General features: G+C 39.9%; 1 protein-coding gene across 2 annotated transcripts in view; it reads left to right on the top strand.

Annotated features, from left to right (window-relative positions):
- The first annotated feature begins 11,272 nt into the window (after nucleotides 1-11,272).
- The window catches only part of LOC145998590 (galactosylceramide sulfotransferase-like), a 56,434-nt gene continuing 47,505 nt past the window's right edge, over nucleotides 11,273-20,201 (top strand). For both annotated transcript variants that reach the window (XR_014443330.1, XM_083135032.1), the window contains exon 1: nucleotides 11,273-11,542. Coding sequence is in view for 1 of the 2 variants with exons in the window: in XM_083135032.1 (XP_082991158.1) it covers nucleotides 11,376-11,542 (167 nt within the window). In the remaining variant the exon portion in view is untranslated. The remainder of the gene's footprint in view (nucleotides 11,543-20,201) is intronic.

Below are 20,201 nucleotides of genomic sequence, written 5' to 3' on the forward strand. Positions count from 1 at the left end.
GAAGCGCTACGCTGCCAGATTTACGAATTCCGGACTTTGAAATTTTTCAGGGCGGTCAAATAAGATGTTGCGAAGTGTACATTGTAAGTATAAATAAAGCAACATTGTACGTAATCTTTTAACTAGTTCCATTCAGCAAACTGTTTGTTAGATGGCAACACTTCAATGCTTGAGGGAATAAATGTTAACGTCCCCCTTCGTTAAAAAAAATCAAAGTAAACTTCGTGAAGCTCTCATTTTTGTTACAAATTAGGTTTTCTGCAGCTGACATTTAAATTTCTACGTGTTCTCTATTGATCGGTGGGACGTAGGGCATCAAAAGGAGTTTTTTTTTACCTTTTTTAGCGGCAATATTGGCGAGTAGATGGATCATTAACTTCTCTTGTCTGAACAAAGGAAACAAAATCAAAAAAGGAAGGTATGGAGTTTGATAACATATAAACCACCAATGGATTTATACAAGCTCATTGTCGTGTTGTTTATTGTGACGTCCGCAACACGAGATGCTTTTTACCAATGATAAATGAAGTTTGCTTTCTGTCTACTTTATGTCAGGTATAGACCTGTATTTAGCCTTTATGTTTCGAGTCATTGTCCAAACATAAACATTACTGACTGACTATTGGTAACATGACTCGATGAGTACTGCAATAGAACTGAAAGATGGATTGGATATCCAAGTTTCAAGAAACGTTTTCTTCTACAAGGTAGACCGTGTTCTATTGGCATTCCTAGATTGTGCCACAAACTAACCAACAATTAGATTTGATTGCTTGATTGCTTGATTTTGTTTATTTAACTTCGCGCTTTTCTGCCACTTTTGGCTAATTGCGGAGATGAGAATTACTATTGATATTATAAAATTAATGAAGGAACACTAACACACAACACTCATGCCCAGGCCGGGATTCGAACCTTGGGCCAACAATTTGAAGCGAAGCAAGTCGACCCAGGAGCGTAGCGTGCATATAAGCATTGTAAGCAATGCTTACAAAAAAAGGAATAGTATTATGTCCCTCGTTAATCCCACAGGACGAAATTTATCGAATTCAAATCTTAATCGACGTGGCTAGTTTTGTGGGCGTAGTGTTATGTTATGACAACAGATGTCACGATAAGACACATGTAAGTAACGCACTTGCTTGTCCGGCCAGATACGATAGCGGTCATTGCCCTCTGCTAACCAGTGCCTCATTGCAGCATGTGACTGTGACGTGATGTAAGTAAGTAAGAGAGAGCTGAGGTCATCCACGGATACGTATCAACTGAATATGAACTGTAATTGTGTGATTGAAGACTTGTTAATGGTAAAATCGTGTATTGCAATAAATGTTCGAGTTGTTTATGTACTTTTACTGTTTCAAATTGTGTGATAAGAGCATAAAGTTATTGATGAAGTGTGCTCTAGTGAAGAACCCAGTGGATCACCAATAACAATAGTCAGAATTGTATTCTTAGTTGACAGAAATGGCATAACAAGTTGTTATTTAAGAAGGGCTATTATCCCTCCCACCTCCTACAGCCAATAAACTTCCAACGCACTTTATATCAAAGATTGGTCCCAAATGGAAAAAGAGGCTTAATCTCACTCTCTCTGTCGTCTCGGTTCAGAGATGGCAGCACTGTACACGAATAAAACTTGCATCATTATACTTCGGATCTTCGTAAACCGCAAGCTTCTAGGTCTTATAGTTTAACCTCTATACATTTTCTTTATCAGTCTCTATAAATCAAGACGGGATGAAAATTGTGATTTGGTGCTTACTTTTTCTTCGCTTAATCTGCTTAACAGTAGCGGCGATTGGGTTCCCAAACTGGGGGGGGGGGCAAGGACAGTGTACTTTTCCTTGGTAGATAAAGCTTAGCATAGTGCGGGGGCAAAAGTGGCAAAAAGTGGGAAACCGCCCCCTCCCCCTTAATCGCATCCACTGCTGCTCAATATTATTTAACTGAAACCTACAGGGTGTCCCACTCGAAAGGGAACCCTGAATTTGTTTTGTAAAAAAATGGAAATGAAGAGTAAAGGAAACGAAATTTGAACATGACGTAACAGTATTTGTGGGAAAAGAAATTACATCACAAAAGGTGTTGGAAATGACCTCCACCAACTTGTGAACACGTTTGCAAGTTTGTGAATGTAGCTGTCAGATCCTCGGGTGTCACTGCATGGATTTCACGGCGGATGTTTTCCCGTAGCTCATCGAGGGTGCGTGGTTTGTTCTTGAAGACCTTTCCTTTAAGGTTACTCCATAGAAAAAAGTCAGGTGGGGTCAATTCCGGTGACCTTGGGGGCCACAATCCTTTGAAAATGACTCTATTAGGGAAAAACGATTCCACCTCAGCCATGCTCACTCCCAAGGTGTGTGACGTTGCACCGTCTTGTTGGTACCATCCGAGTGTCAGTTTGACAATAAACACGCGCTCTTCAAGAGAATACCGATACATTGTTAAAAACACAATGACAAAATCACATCAAGCCACTTCCTCCGCTTCCGCTTCACTGAAACACGGTGACTCACTGAACCTGCCTGGTGACTCACTGAACCTGCCTGTTCACCCACTTCTTCAGTCTTTACGACGTACAGTGTTGCTACGTCAACTTTCACATGTACTGAACTGCAATCTGTCCAAATTTGATACCATTCGGTGAAATACTTACCCATAGGCGCCGACTCCATGGGGCTTGGGGGAGCTCGAGCCCCCCCCCCCCTAATGTTAACGATGTGGGGGCAGAGCCACCCAAATAATCTTGTTTAAGAGGAGCTAATGTATTATTTTGCTTCTCTTGTAAAGTTTACTCTGAATTGTGCCACATGAACTTAACTTTAAATACATATTTGAAATGTTCTAGACCATCAACTTTGGGGGGGGCTATGACTGGAGACAGCAAAACACATGACTTATTACTACATACTAAGTATATAATTATGAGTATTGTTAACATTTTTACTAAAAAGAGTTTCAAAATAAGATGTGCATGAACTAGGATAGTGGATGGGACGTTCGGGCTACAAATGGCTCTCACATGACATTCAGAACGAGATCATTGTAATATGTATTAGGGAGATATGTTTTGCGCTCCGTGGTAGCAGATATTAAAAGTAGGGAAAATCTTGCTGTTATGGTTGACGAAATTTGTGACGTATTCATCCGTGAACAATTAACATTGTACATTCGAACTGTAAATGAAAATGTTAATATTTTTGAGGAATTCAAGGGCTTTTACAAGATTCCGAACACTGAGGCCAAAACTTAAAAAAGCGAGGGAGTGAGTCATTCATTAATTTATTTCAATGAGCAGAGCCCCCCCCCCCCCAATAATTTTGACAAGTCGGCGCCCCTGTACTTACCCAATGACGTGACAATTTATGGGTTCGCTTTCGAGTGGGGCACTCGGTATATGCTTCTTTCTACAATAATTCAATTATGTAATGATCCCATGTAATGATCACATCATTAACAAATGCCAACCTATGTTGAATTGTCTTATTTTTCAGGGTTTAACATGATCAACCCCGTCTCACAACACCAATGATTACACAAATAAACCTGTGGGGTGTAATGGGTGACCTTTCCTGATAACGCCAACTTGTCATCAACCACTGTTCCACGTAGTAAGTACACTCTGGACTGAATTTTGCAGACTAACGAGGCTCTGCCGTGGAGTGATTGGTTATTCTATGTACACTTTACGCACGGACAGGCTAATCGGGACTGGGACCTTCAGATTAAATTGGGATGCGAACCATTATGGTCTAACACTGGGTATCGAACCCGGAATGCATTGATTACAAGGCGACAACGTTACCACTACGTCATCGGGGAGGCCCTTCTCTGTTGAGCTCGTGTTGGGTCGTCCTTGTATGTTTGGGATTGTCCCTACATCACACTTCATCCTCATCGTCGCGATTAGTCAAAAGTGGCAGAAATTCAACGTTAAAATAACTTTCAAGTTGAATATAACCCCCTCTCAAGGGTGCCCCGCAGGATTTTTTTCTCAGGGGGCAGAGTTATAGATTTTTTATTATTATTAGTTACTACTTCTATTACTACTTTACAAATCAGAAAATTAAAATTGAAAATATTTTGGCGTTGTATACAAGTTCAGACCGAAGTCTACTATTTAGATAGAAAGTGGATTCTCGTCTCTTCCTTTCAATAAACATCTAGCCTATCACTTTTCTATTTGTACTTTTTCACAATGCATAGATATCAAGCAGAATTAGAGACCACTAAAACTAATGTGATGTCATTCATGGTACCTCTGCTCCATGTTTTTAGTTGCCGAAGGGTACTGTAAAATATTAATAATAATAGTAATTGTTGCTGTAACTTACGGCCTGTAAGTCACAGAAAACAATATTTTTTGTTATAAAACAGTGGTTTCCAACTTCACAAGGTCCGAGGGCCAAAATTATATACAGCGGTTGATTGGCGGGCCGCATTTTTTTTTGCGGGGGGGATTAAGAATTAAAAAAATTGTAAGTACTGAACTGAAAATGTAGTACTTTCGCATGACCTAAATTTCTAAAATGAGGCAATAGAAACAATGGAATCACAGATCAAAATTGTATTATTACAATTTATTTCACAAAATCCCAATACTTATGGATCAATTGAAAGAAATGAAAAACAAACCATACAAATAAGAATCCTTCATAGTAAGTGTTCAATGTGAAAATTGAGGTCGATCTACTTATTTTATTAAAGTTGGAATGTCCACTTCAATTTCTGTATTTGAAAGTCTCAGAAGGTGAAGCAGTGAAGAATCTGCCAGTTGGCTTCCGTAGCGGTTCTTGATGAACTTCATTGAAGAAAAAGCACTTTCACACGTGTATGTGCTGCCGAACATCGACGTCATTCTTTGCCCAAAACTACGAAGGTTTGGAAAGCGTTCCTTTGAAAGGTATTTGAAAAACTCTGGCCCCTTTTCTTGCCATTGTTGTTTGTAACGATGTAGTCTTTTTCCCAACGTTCTTGATAGGTTCTATTTTCATTTTGAATCTTACGTTTTTTGGAGATATTGCTCATTTCGATATTTGCACAAACTTTAACAATCAGTCACAGTACAATCCGAGTTAGAACACTGGAAATCTCTTCGTACTTCGTGCGTAGTAAAACAGATCTCTATAGCGCAGCAGTTTGTGTTTGAACACAAAGAGTGAAGTCTTCGCTGAAGCGGGTGAGTTCATTCCGCATAGCGAAGGGGTAGAATGCATGGTGTGAAGAGAAAGTTATGTCACTTTAGATTTTTCTGATGATCATTATTGACTGCAGAATCAATTCTACCTGTGATATTGTCTATCTTCAAAGTCTATCTTCAGTAAACACAAAACGTATTTTAATAAAAATACATAAAATGAATGTATTTTGTAAACTGGCTTCGCGGGCCGCAAAGAAAGGCATCGCGGGCCACATGCGGCCCGCGGGCCGCCAGTTGGAAACCCCTGTTATAAAATATCGCTACAATTTCACCATTCGAAGGCCCCCCCTTCTAGCCCCTTCCTACGGACGCCCTTCCCCACTCGCCCTGTTTTAAGCATACGTAGCTAAGCTGCTCGTCAAGTCAACCTTGCAGCAGGTTTTCGCATATGTAGTTCCAAACGTGCGCGCAAGAACATAGTTCCACTGAGACGGGTTCTATTCCGACACAACTGCATACTTGCAAGAAAACAGTTATTTAATTTGTAATATACAGACAAAATAGTACATCCATTAGCAGGTATGGACTTAATTGGTTGCAATCACTGTGCAGACGAACTTGGAACCGTAGATTCGCCAACTGCAATGTGTAGTGCGTTGAAGAGACACTGAAACTTTAGAGCGAGTCGAGCGAGACTGAATGCGTTGCAGAACGCGTGAAATCGGCGATACCAGTGTTGCACATCCCACTATTTTAACCCTATGTTTATTGTAGAGCGGCGAGAATGGCTGAATCTACTGTTCAGCGCGCGGTTTTACCCGAATGTTATTTTGGACTTCGTCCGAAGGGAAATTTTCTTCAAAGACAAGCAAGTTGTTTTGAATGCATAATCCTCCTTGCGGCAACAAGATCAAAGTAAAACAGGGCGTGAGGTGATTTGCCGTCAATGTGCGCACGAATTGTATCACGGGTGTTGAATGATTTGCTGTTTGAGTTTAGCAAGAGGAAACGATTGTTTGTTTTTTGACGACAAAAGAATCTCCGCGGTATTAAAAGATATCGCAGTGAGAAGAAACATGTTTATTATTTGGACGAGACGTCCTTCAACTCGGTGGGTGGGGGAAGGGGGAATAAAACATGGAAGGATACCAGCATGCAAAACCACGCCAGGGCTGAAGAAACCAACGATGAGGGGAAGGGGGAGGCTTATTGTTTCACCCACTGGCGGCAATGAAAGCTTTGTTGAAGGTGCATATTTACTGTTCCGCGCAAAGAAAGGGAAGGGTGATTATCCGCAAGAAATGGACAGACCAAGATTTGAATCCTGGTTTAGTGAAGTGATTCATAAATTGAAACCAGAGTAATAGCGACAGACAATGCACCTGATTGTATATATCACCAATAACAAATGATGCTTTTTTGGTGGTATAACTTGAATTGCGTGTGTCTTACAGGAACGGATGTATTGCGGACGAAGCAACCACGTTTTTCATAAATGTATTTCTTTCTAAACCAAAAAAAAAAAAAAATTGTCATTAAATTCAAGAGGGCCTATCGTTGTTTACTTTTATCTTTGTTCATTTTTATTTTTGCGTGCTCGAAATATACACACACGCTCTCATGTTTCGAAGATATTTCGCATTTATATTAAGTAATGACACATTTATTAAATAATCTATGCGCAGAAAGTACTTTTAAAATTTTATGTTTCAGGAGACAAAGAGAAGCAAAAATACATTCCACTTGACATGCATGCGGGTTTTGATGTGTTGTGCGGTTGGCAATACTGTGGATTTTCTCAGTGTCTGCGATGTAAGCAGTTCGGCGGTTGAGGAAAGACTGGCACGGAAGATTCTGAGCTCAGTTCTCGCGCGGATTGATACATAAAACCTGCTGCAAGGTTGACTTGACGAGCAGCTTAGAATAACGTTTGTGGCCAGCTATCCTGCCGACCTGATCCTTCGATCCTGGTCAAACAATGTTCCCTTCCAAAGCACGTCAATTCTAGGCAACTTTAATCCTCACGCATCCAACACACAAGCAAAAATATCGATCTCGTCGACTTATCTTCCACAATCTTCGCACTGTTTTTTAATGCATGTCCAGTATCTGGTTTCATTCCTCACGATACTTCGTGTTTCGAAGTTAAAAGGTCATTCGTTAGAAGTTAAGGAATCAACGGAGGAAAACTGAAAAGCAGCAAAGCAGTTTGTGTGAACAAGGTAACAACTCGTGTTCAACTCAGAAACTTCAAGTTCCTTTCTCCTCTATCAATCGACTTCGTTCTAGTTTATTAACTTAACTAAGGAGGGGCAAGACGTGGGCTGTGGCTCACCGTTAAATCGTATTTGAGAAGTTCTGCCCAGGACATCGGTTATTGCAATGAGTCACACAGAGAGACGGAGATAGGGAATGAAAAGAGCAAGAGAAATGAAGGTGAAAAAAGACAAAGTAAAGAAACAGAGAAAGAATGAATGTACAGGGTGTACCAAAAGTCCCATGACCCCCTCTTTGAATTGTAGGCAAACCTGCAAAATGTTATTTTAACAGCATGCGTATGATGAGAGGATGGTATACCATTAAATCAGACCAATGGCCACCATTTACTCTTTGTGCACACCGCCATTTTCATAGCACAGTATTATTCGCCTCCAGGTGCGAGGTGAAATCCTCCGTAACTTGGCTGGCGTGAAGGAAGCAAACGCACTGCGAACACCTTCTTGAAGTTCCTCAGTTGTCGGATAACGATTATGGGCGACTTTCTGTTTGATGTGCCCCATAGCGCGTTATCACAAGATGTCAGATTTGGACTTCGGGTGGCCATTTTAAAGGTGCTGGTAAATTTGGCGATCCTCGTCCAATCCGTTTGTCTCTGAACACATCATTGAGGAATTCTCTTAAAATGGCCACCCCGAAATCCAGATCTGACATCTTACGTTACGAAGGATTTCACATCGCACCTGGAGGCAAATAATACTGTGCCATGAAAATGGAGGTGTGCACACAGATCCTCTGGAGTAAATAGTGGTCATTGGTCTGATTTAATGGTATACCATCCTCTCATCATACGCATGCTGTTAAAATAACATTTTGCAGGTTTGTCTACAATACAAAGGGGGGTAATGGGACTTTTGGTACACCCTGTATATAGAAAGAACGGAAGAAATAGAGACAGCATAAAAGGTAGAAAGAATAGGAAAGTAGAGAACAAGAAAGAGAGAGAAACAGAGGGAACGAAAAGTTAAAGAAAAGGAAATAAAAAAAGTGAAAGAGACAAAAAAAAAGATCACGGAATGAAATGAAAATAGAGAGGGGGAGAAGGAGAAGAGTAGAAAAAGTAGAAAGAGATAAGAAGAAACATGAGAACAGAGAGAGAGAGAGAGAGAGAGCTAAACGAAGAAAGCAAGACAGAAAAGATAGAAAGAATGATAGAGATAATAGCTGTAGCGCTAACTATTCCGTCTGCCAAATGTGGGGAAAGTTGTCAAAATGTTGGCCCCATTCTTTCTTCTGTTTCTTTGTTCCGTTAAGTTCCTTTTCCTCAATAACGGTCTCGTAAGAGTATTCAACAGCTCTTGTGTAACATTGCACGTTTGTAAATCAGCTTTGAAAATTAATTTTTAATATTTTCTGTGCGTGTGTAGATTATATGGGGTCAAAATTTGTTTAAGTTCACTTTATGCTCAGATAGGCTAATCGAGACTGGACCTACAGCTCCAAATTAAACCCGAGCCACTGTGCAATGTGCCTCCACCAAAGATCGAACCCGGAACCCCCTTGATTAGGAATAGTCTGATTAGAAAAGTAAATATTTGCAATAATCGTTCTGGCTATTTATATCATTTTACGCCGGTTTCCTACCTCATCGCGACGATGATGATGAATGATGAACTGGTGAAATTTATAATAGAAATATTTGCAAACATCCTGGACTCGAACCTGCAACCTCTGGCTTCATGCCGTCTCCACTGAGGCCAGTACATTGATTTCAATTGATGAAGGGGAATTCACAAAGAACACATATGACCAGGCCTGAATTCGAACCCAGGATCCCTTGTGTTGTAACGCGCTGTGCTAACCACTACGCCACGGAGGTCTCAATAATAATGTGTGTGTGTGTGGCAAAGGTATTTACTTATTTCAAACTTATTCTGCACTTACGCTTTGCGAAATAATTAAAATATGCGTACAATAGATAGCGGATATACATTTTACATATTGAAGAATGTATTTCATGAAGAGACTGGTCACATGCAGATCTGTTGTTTTGTAACACTGTTGCCAGGGCAGCAGAGAGGGTGTGTGGGGGAAGGAGGAGACGCAAGCGCAACTTGCATAAAAGGTCAGCGGAATCGGGACTTTGAAAAGGGTAGATGAAGCTCGTCCAGCGATCGATAAATCAGTGCCCTCTACTGGTCGAATCGAATACTCGTCGTTCCCAATGATAAAATAATTAATATGCTGGCGACCAGTATGCTGCAGGGCTCTGTCGTATGCGCAGCTCTGTGGGATTCTAACTTTATTCCCATAACTGACCAGAACGTTACTCTGACCAGTGTTGCCAACTATTGTTGTTAAAAACTACCAAATATTGGTACAAATACTATGTGGTTTGGAGGAGTCAGCGCTTCATTCACTGCAGCTTTCCTCGAAAGAGAAAAAGACATGGCTGCAGGGAAGTATAGCACACTGTAGGACAGACTGTTAAAAATAGGAACACACCGCTGCTTACAGATAATTGTCTAATTTGAGGTTAACAGCAACGAATAAAATGGGTTCACTACAGGTGGAGAAAAAGGGGAAAATGAAACGAAACCAACGTGGCCTTCGTTACGTGTACCATGCCAGTATTCCAGTTGAGTGACTGAGGATAGCTAACGGAATACATCTGTCAGGTTTGATTTGAGTTGATTTTGTTTCTAAGTCTACTTTGTGCACAGTAAGGCTAATCGGGACTGGACCTACAGTTAAAATTGGGATCCGAACCATTATGTGCCTCCACCGGGTATCGAACCCGGGACCCCGGTCAGGTCACCTGGACTAAGAGTTCGTGTGTTCGTTTGGGCCAGATATATCGGTATGTAAGAAGCAAGTTGCATATTTATAAAGGGGCTGTCTGGCTATAGCCCCGCGAGAAATATTGAGAAAAAATGCGTGGTCTAGCCGATTTGGCGTCTGGCTGCAACATGGAGAATCCGGGTTCGATTCCCAATGTGAGAGATCTGAATTGAGAATTGTATGTTAATGTTTCTGAACAAATGTCTGAGGGGTTAATCGAGGCTCCCATTAATGGATAGCTACGGGCAACCACTGGGGAGGTAAAGGCGGCAGGAGCATGGTGCTGATCACATTACCTTGTCGCCTTGTAAACAAATGTCCCACTTTAAACTGTCGGTCCAGTCCCGATTCGTCTACCGGTACGCAAAGCGAACGTGTATTTTTGTTATTTTATTGCTTGAGTTAATGTTTTAAGTCCACTTTATGCACAGTGAGGCTAATCGTGACTGGACCTACAGTTTAAAATGGGATCCGAACCACTATGTGCCTCCACCGGGTATCAAACCCGAGACTCTTGATGACAAGGCGACGACGCTACCACTGCGCCATCGGGGAGGCACTTTTGTTATTTTTTGTCTCTTTTCCTGGCACTCTGGCTAATCGCAAAGTTGAGGATGAGTGATGATTATATGAAAATGATGAATGAACACTCACAAATACCATTACGACGGGAGTTCAACTCGGGAGCTTCAGTGACAAGTCCTAAAGTATTCTTACCACGTAACGGAGCCGGTATAAAGTGGCTTGAAAGAAAATTTGAAATATCGAAAGAGAGAGAGAGAAAATATGTTTAAAATTTGCTTTTCTCTGAATTTTTGCATTAACTTTACATGACTAATCTGCCCCTTAACATCTCAACATTGTTTATCAATGTGAAAATACATTTCTTTAAATATCCTGGAAGTAGAGACATGACTAATGGTTGGAACCACTGGATTGAGTTAGAGAAGGCTACGCGCATGCGCAGAAACCCTCGGCCAATGAGCACCGTTCGCGCCCTTAAGAGCTAATCCCGTGTGAAGCTATTTTCAGTGTCAACTTTTTCTTTCCATTGTTTTTCTGGCAGCTGAGTTAGCCGGACGCGAAGTGTCATTTTTATTTCCGTAGCGTTTAGCCTCGCACTTGACTCTCCCTGCACCTAGTAGCGTTAGAACTTTGAGGGGTAGTGGCTATTATGTCGTGTTTCACAGGAAACTATTTGCTTTTCCAAAGGTACAATATGAGGCAGACTGTCCACTTCTGTTCGATTGCGTGTTTCGGATTGTTGCTATTCGGCGTATCGTACTATGACGTCACTCACAGATTGGAACAGAAACAAACGGGGCCAAGTGGATCGGGACGGTAAGTAGAAGTAATTGTTTCTATTTTCTGGTTGTAAACATAGGCGTAACTTGGCGGGGACAAGGGGGCACATGCTCCACAAAAAAATTTCATGTGTTTCAAAATTTAAATTTATATTTTAGGTGTATTATTTTTCAACTTCTAGAACCCGAGGTTCGTTTTCTCCCCCCTTCTCCTCCCCCACCAAAAGTCAGGCCTTATGTTACGCTGCTCGTTGTACATATAAATATTTTAAGCGAATTATGCATAAACTGCACAAAATTTGCAACTATAGCTATCAAGCATTTATCAACGTAGTATGCATTTTAATGCATTCAGATAAAATACAACCACATCGCCGAATCATGCATTTCAACAAGCTTGAACATTATACATCATGTGAAGCATACCTTTCCCTCAAAAAAAAAAAAAAAGAATTGACGAAACACACGCGCGAGTATGACAACCAATCAGCTTCATTCGCTGATAGCTTAAACGCTGGTTGATTGGCTGACATAGGAATTAGATTTGTGCAGGAAGAGGAAACAGTTTTACCTCAAGAACTATAGTTCTAGTAATGAAACTTTCTATTTCAGGCTATAAATTATTGTGATTTTCAAGACTTCCACTAGATGGCACACCTGTATATCCACAGACGTCGACGGAGACTTTTATGAGGGGACCGGTCGTTGATATAATATTCATTTATTAGTAGTGTTCATAAAATTAATAAAATCAATAATAATTACTATAAACTGAATATATTTTTGGTAAGACTATTACAAGATAGATGAGACAAGTAAACATCTGATATTTCTGTTTCTCATCATATCTTTTCAGATTTCAAACTATTATCTCGTATTTTGTTATCAATTTTATTTACTCCAGATTAGGACAATTTCTTAAAGCCTTGGCGGAGACAAGGAGGCCACTTGGCATCCCCAATTTTAAGGGTATTCAATTCTGCCCCCCCCCCCCACAAACCAAACCCAGAAGTTTCATTCTGCCCCCCCTCCCCAAACTAGGCCCCAAGGTACGCCCACGGTAAAAGCTAAGTGGAAATTATATTTATGAATTTATGTTGTGTTGTCCATAGATTTAATGGACTATTGAACACTCTCTCATATGGAATCATTTATTATTTGGATTATAGAAAATAAAATATCAAATTCTGATCTCCTTTGTGCACTTCCACTCTGAACACTAACCAACTGAGTAATTTATTTTATCAACTTCCTCGTAAATATAATTCTGTTTTTTTTCTACCATCAATTCAAGGCAACGAATTTCTAGAGGGTGGGCTGTTCTCCCCCCCCCCCCCGTCCACCGATGCTATTATGGCCAAGCTCTTTCTTTTAAGTTTAGGTTGGGATCTAATTGTATAATTGGCACAAAAACGCACGGTAGGCATATTGTAGGGGTAAATGGATCCCGGGTTCGAATCTCAGCTTGGACATGAGCACTCATTCTCATAGTTTCGATTAGCCAAAAGTGGCAGAAAAGCGACTCTAAATAACAAGATTAATATCAAATTCAAGAAATGTGAGTCAAAAGGGACATTCTGACCCCCATATACCTCCCTTCGGTGCGCCTATGGTCGGGTGTCTCATGCTGTGGTAGAACAATTTTCGGGTGGGCCCCGTTTCGGTGATCATGATCTTTCTTTCTTTATTTATTGTCTCTTTATCTTCATTTTCTTTCCGTCTTCTTTTCTCTGTATCTTCATTCCTTTTCTCTCCATTACATTGAAAAACTTGTTTGGAAAAAACAAAAAATATTTCATCGCCCCTGTGAATGTGGCGACCAAGCAGTGTTGCCACGATCTGAGGGCACAATTTCCTTTTTTGAACCATCTTTTCCCTTCACCAAAACAAATATAATATTATTATTATTAGCAGTGGTAGTAGCAGTAGTAAAATTTCCGTTGGTCCATGAGTGTATGAATAAAAAAATGTTACACAAATTTTCCACATACATGTAAGCTTCATCGCTTTCTGGTCAGATGTCCCAGGTTTAAATCATGGTCAGGAATCCATTAAATCGTTCATTCTAATAGTTACAATTATCCGAAGATACAGAAAAGCGACGTACAATAAACTTAAGAGAAATATAAATGGATACGGGCTTATATTCAAGGGAGCAGAAATAAGAAGGATCAGAAAATAATAAAGATGTGAATATGAAATTGGAACTTAACATAAACTGTAATAATGTAGAGTCAGAAGCCTTAAAATTTCCCTGAAATTGTGATATTTTTCATCGAAATTTCCTTTTTCCTTTTTGGCTAAAATTTCGGTCCGAATTTCCCTGCAAAAGGGAAATTTCCCTTCATGTGGCAACACTGCGACCAAGTGTTCAAATTCCCCTCGCAAAGCGAACTACTAGCTCTGGCTGGCAGAGAACAAGGCAGGTGCTGCCACCAACGCTCCTCTTAGCAATCACGTGATAGCTGCCAAGGACTTCCAACAGACGACGGGACGCCTCGTGGCGGGAACTGTACCAGGGATATCCTTCCAAGGTATATTATAGGAATAGTAAAGATTATATTTTAGTTTGTTTACGGTCAACAAAGCTTGTTTCTTGTTTAACCAAACAGTTTATTCAGTTTACTGAGCACTCTCTTTTGTTTTTCTCTAATTTTCTTTCTTCTTTATCTATATTGTTTTTCTCCCCCTTTCTTTCCTCTTATTCTTTCTCTATATTTTATCTTTCTTTCCTACTATGTCTCTCTCTGTCTGTACTTCATCCAATGGAGCCCGCAGGGAGGGGCCGGAGGGGCACTTGTCCCCCTGAGATTTCTTGAAATAGTCAATGTAATTCGAATGGAGAAATTGTAGCGATAATTTATTTTTTAAAAATATTGTTTTCTATGACTTAGAGGAAGTAAGTTACAGCAAAATATTATTATTATTTGAAGCAAGGTTACATTTTAGCTTACAGTCTATTTTACACTGATTATATCTAACTATAAAAAACAGCTTTTTGTTCTACATGAATTATTATGTTAAGTATACAGTTATGCAAATTGTATATAGATACCAGGGTTGTTAAAGGTTCAGGAATTTTAAATAAATTTAATTCCGGTCCAGGAGAGAAAATGAGCAAGCGTAAATGGGTTCTGGACCGTAAAGAACCTTTTTATCTGTAAAGTATTTCAATTCGGTCCAGGAACCTTTTTTTTCCCCGATTAATTTAAATACGGTTCAGGAACCATTTTTCTTTCATCTTATATCATCTAATCATCCTCATCTCCGTGATTAGCCGTAAGTGTCAGAAAACCGAATCAAAATAAAATCAACCAATCGGAAGAGGAGAAATGTTATTTTCCTGGTTGATAACAAATTTTGGATTGTATAGGCTGGGAACTAAAATTCAGAAAAAAAGGGGGGGTAATTTCCTGTCTTCACCCCTTCTGAATCTCATTTCCCTGCGTAAATGTTCCTCCGAATGAAAAAGGAATATACAAACATATGTCCAAATTGCTTTAAATTTTACATGTAATTCCTAAAACTGTCCAAGTTTTTTTGATAAAATTTTGAACACAGTATCTCACAAATGTTCTATGTGAGCCCCCTTTGTTACCCTGCATACATCAATTCGGTAATCGAATTCCGCCCAGACCCGTTTCAACATGTCTGCATCAACAGTTTGCACTGCAGCAGTAATGCGCTCTTTCAGTTCATTGACATCTGCGGGTAGAGGAGGTTTGTACACAATGTAGTTTAGATGTCCCCACAGAAAAAAATCACAGGGGGTTAAATCCGGGGATCTTGGTGGCCAACGTAGTAACTGTTGATCATTTTGAGTAGATCGCCCAATCCAGCGGTCTGGCAGTCTGTCATTAAGGTAATTTCGAACGTGGCGACGAAAGTGGCATGGGGCTCCATCCAGTTGATAAATGAAGTTTGTACTTTCCCGTTCAAGCTGCGGCATAAGCTATGTAGTAAGCATGTGTAGGAATGTTTTTCCAGTCACAGTTTCTTCGTGAAAGAAGTACGGACCGTACACTTTGGTAGATGAAATGGTGCAAAACACATTAGTCTTCGGTGAATCACGCACAACTTCAACGATTTGACGAGGATTCTCAGTCCCCCAGATGCGAACATTTTGCATGTTCACTCTTCCTGTCACATAGAACGTAGCCTCATCACTGAAACAAAGTTTGTCAATAAAATCATCATCACCACTGCATAACTAGAAATGACTCACAAAAATTTTTGCGGGACGTGTGTGTTAAATGTTGTAACAACTGCACTCGATAGGGATACATCTTTAAACGCCTACGCACTACGCGCCAAACAGTTGCTCGAGGCATTGTTAGCTCTTGACTCACTTTCCATGTAGACTTTTGGGGGCTACGTTGAAAACTAGCTCGAACTCTCTCGACATCTGCCTCAGACGCGGACGGTCAACCGGACGATTTTCCTTTGCAAATGCATCCCGTTGTCTTGAATTTATCATACCACTTACGTATGGAGTTCTTGGATGTTGGTTCTTTACGAAATTTCGTACGAAACTCACGCTGAACACTAACAACAGACCGACAAACGTGAAACTGTAGGACTCAAAAGGCTTTCTCTGCACCACAGGCAGCCATGTTGGAACTTATCACCCTGCCACCTAGTGGAGAAATTTGGAACTACTACGACCGTTGCAAACAAAACTCGAAGATATGGTAGAAAGTATTTTCATAGAACTTTAATTGTTGATAAAGTTGTATCGCTCCTGGAACGGTTTCTTATCGTTCAAACCATTTTGAAGAACGCTCAATGAATTACTTCATTTCCTCTTACTGGTTCGGAACTCACTCTGTAGGTCCGGTCCCGATTAGCAAATCTGTGTATAAACTGGACCAAACCTAAAACCTAAAAAAATAATTTACCGAATATTTCAAATCCGTGCATAATTAATTTCTACTGTACTATGCGTTGTAACTCAGCAGGTGAGTTGTTTCCAAAATTCCACGATTCATCAAACTCTTCAGAAGAGTTCCTTCTCACAGAAACCGAGAACAACTCCAACTTTCCCAGAATTCCGTGCGAACCGTCTCGAAACAAAAGAAACCCTTCCTTCATCAACCGTTCCCCTGCAACATCGAAATCAATCTTGCCCGTTTCAGCATGCAAAGTACAGTACCACTGCATAAATTTAGAAGCGGTTACGGCATTCGCTGATAAAACATCCAATCTGATATAAACCCACGTCTTATCAGCAGTCGAGATAAGTGGCACGGGGTAGAGGGTTTGGGGGGGGTGGGGGCAGCTGCTTGGGCAACTGTAAGCCTCGCGACAGGTTAACCTTGCAGCAAATTTTCGCATATATAGACCCAAACGTGCGCGTAGAAAATAGTTCCGCTTCAATATTGCGGATTTTCTCACTGTGTGTGATATGAACAGCTCGGCGGTTAAGGCGAGACTGGCACGGGGATGCTGAGTGCCGTTTTAGAGTGGATTGATACATAAAACCTGCTGCAAACTTAACCTGTCGCGAGGCTTAGTAGCGTGAGGATGATTATGGCATGGCGTGTTGGGAATAAACCGAAAGGTAGGAAGAGAGGGGGGGAGGTAAAAGAGAAACAAAACACTAACGTCGTTGCATGCGCTAGGGTCACATGGCGTCAGCTCGTTTGCTTTTATACAAATTTCAGCTGATCATGAGATTAGAAGGAACCAGACTGTCAGCGTTCGATTTGTGGGCGAAGGTTGTAAGAGGACCCTCAGTGAAGACAAAATATGTCAAGCTTTGTTCCACGTAGCACACCCTTGGCTGCGTATTGCAGACTAACGATGCTCTGGCGTCTGGAATCACAGCCACTAGAGGCTCTCTCAGGCTTGTGTTGTGTTCAGTTTTTGTGGTTGTGTCTTCATTCATCTCACCTTATCATCATTCATCCCCAACGCCACCAAAGTGGCAAAAAACAGAGTTAAATAAACTAAATCAAATTATAAATCTAAACGATTTGTGGGCGTTGTCATCGGATTGGGGCTCTGTCCACCGCAAACGTATAAAACGAAAAAGAAAGTAAAGAGATGATAACTATGTATAAAAAGAAATGAAGGTGTGACGTTCCTTTCTTGTGTTCGCCACTGGATCACGGATTACTACGTCACGGTAGCTACCCAATCTCCCTGTGCGGCGGAGTTATGAGACTCACCTTAATGTATACTACACTGGATTCTCAGGACGAAACGGTTTGAACAAGAAAATAGCTTCTTACTATTTTACAAATTTAATAAAACATTTTTCCTTTAAACAATCACTGCTAATTAATAACAATATTCACCAACACAATCACTTTTGAATTAAGTTGCTGCTTTTTCTTTAAAACAGCGTTTTTCACAAAATAGACGTGAAAAATGCGCCCGGGAAAATTGCGCTCTCGCAATAAAAGTGGGAAAAATGCGCCCTCTCAAGAGTAACCACAATGAAAAGTGGGAAAAATGCGCCCAGCACACACAACCTTCACCAATATGATAATATATTGATTAAAACAACCTTTACGCAGCTTCTCCTCACACTTAACACAGGTTTGGGACTGTCAGGAAAGATAATTTTGTTTTTAAAGTACAGTAAAAATATTCATTTTTCTGGCGTGTTTAGAAGCTGGAGATGATGTCCGTTGTCATAATTTTTTTTAATTTTACTTTTGTAATTTTGATTTAATATGTTGTAATTTTTATTTTATTTCATTAAAGTTTTTATTTACATTTGTATTTCCATTTCTTGTGACCTCCGTTGACGATCTTTTACTCCATTTTTTGGATGTACGCCAGACTTCTCAGGCACTTGGTAAGGTCCTTGGGTGTGCTTGTTTTGTAAGTATGTAAAATTTTGCTAATCTGTTCATCCAGTTTTATGTACGTTCATTTCCTCTTCGTTCCTTCCAAACCGATGCTAGCCCTGTCATATTTGTATCCGCTGTATTCCACAGTGCCACACATCAATTGGTAGATTTGGATTTTGCAGCCATTGTTGCACAAAGTAGTCAAGAAACGCTGTCAGTTTCTTCTGCTGACTGGTCATGTGTGCTGGGCGCATTTTTCCCACTTTCTAATGTGGTTACTCTTGGGAGGGCGCATTTTTCCCACTTTTATTGCGAGAGCGCATTTTTCCCGGGCGCATTTTTCCCTGATTCTCTTCCGCAACTCAACTTATTATTTTCTTTTTACGCACTGTTGTCCTCTCAACCGAATCAATAAAAGATTGGACAGTTCTACACATCTTCACAAACCGGAAATGACTTCCACTTCCGATATTGCGTGTAACAAATGTACAGCAAAAATTACAAATTTAAGTCAACACAAACAACAGTATTGAAACTAACAAATATATCAAATGTGAAATTAACATAAACAAATAAAATATTTCATATGGTCAAAATAAACAAAGCGTATCAAGTTCTCCTCCCATACAAACAAAGAAAATTGACGCAATGTACATGAAGGAAATTTTCTTTATAGAATAAACTTCTTCGAGCTTACTTCAGAACTCTTCACTCTTCATGCAAACTCGCTCTAAGAAAAATCATATGATCCTACATTTTTTAATCATAAAAACAAATCTTCAAACTATCTGTTCTCTTGCTTTGTGTAGAACTTCTTTTCTTTCTTTCACCATCCTTTCCACATCTTCTAAGAGCTTCTTAACATTAACAGCTTGTTCTTCATAAAACTATACATTTCCTAAACATTTGTATTTCCAAACGTTTAACTTCTGAAATTGTTCTGGCTTAAACTTAATTATTGACATTGAAGTCTCACATAAAATTATACATTTGTTCCCTATTATTCCTTTATCATTTTCAACTATGGCTGTCCTTTTCCTTCGACTTCGCCATTCATTCTCCGATTGGTCTCCTGGAACTAAATTATCAACATTGTGAACTTCTAATTCTTCTGGGAATTATACCTAACGTCAGCCCTCTTTCGGTTTAATAATAATCATTACAGGAAATGAAATTCAAGTTGTATCCAAATCATGTACACAAGCCAAGCATCATCTGAATAATTAGATGACTTTATAAACTCTTCTTTATCCATTTTCTTCAAAGAATGTGCAGGACTCTCGACGATTACTTTCTATGATGGAATATACTATTCAACCTTCATAATGCAACCAAAAGATAGATTTTCATATACATTTGATAACACGTACTTCATATCTTCACGTGCAAGCTTATTTGATAAAGTGTTTTACAAGCGGTTTCTTTTTGTTTTCTGATCTGTAATCTCCTTCCTTCTTTTTCTCCATAGATCAAACATTTCTTTCTTCTCTTGCCACTTTAATAATTCTCCTTCCAACTTTTTCCTCTTGGACAACGGAACAGGATAAGGATTGGAGTAAACAGGTTCTTCACTGGTCAAATTTATTTCACAGATAGAATTCCTAGATAATCCTGGTTTGTCGGCGAATATTCTTCTATATTTCAACAATAAATTAAATAGCTGCTCCTTTTCCTCAACTCTCAAAACATCTGAAGCAAAGGCTTTATCTCTTATGTCTGATTCTGTTGCAGTCCACTCATCAGCGTTAGCTTCTTCCTCCGCTTTCGTACACTGTATTAAGAGGGCGGTGGAGTTTGGCGAAGGTCGCCGTGGAAAGCGCTTAAATTTAACATGGGCTTTTTTGCATTTTGTTGAATATAACGTTTTAGGACAAAAATTTGCCGGAAAACACGCAG

The sequence above is a fragment of the Lepisma saccharinum genome, chromosome 14, assembly GCF_977018435.1.
Source record: "Lepisma saccharinum chromosome 14, izLepSacc3.1, whole genome shotgun sequence".
Taxonomy (NCBI): Eukaryota; Metazoa; Arthropoda; class Insecta; order Zygentoma; family Lepismatidae; genus Lepisma; species Lepisma saccharinum.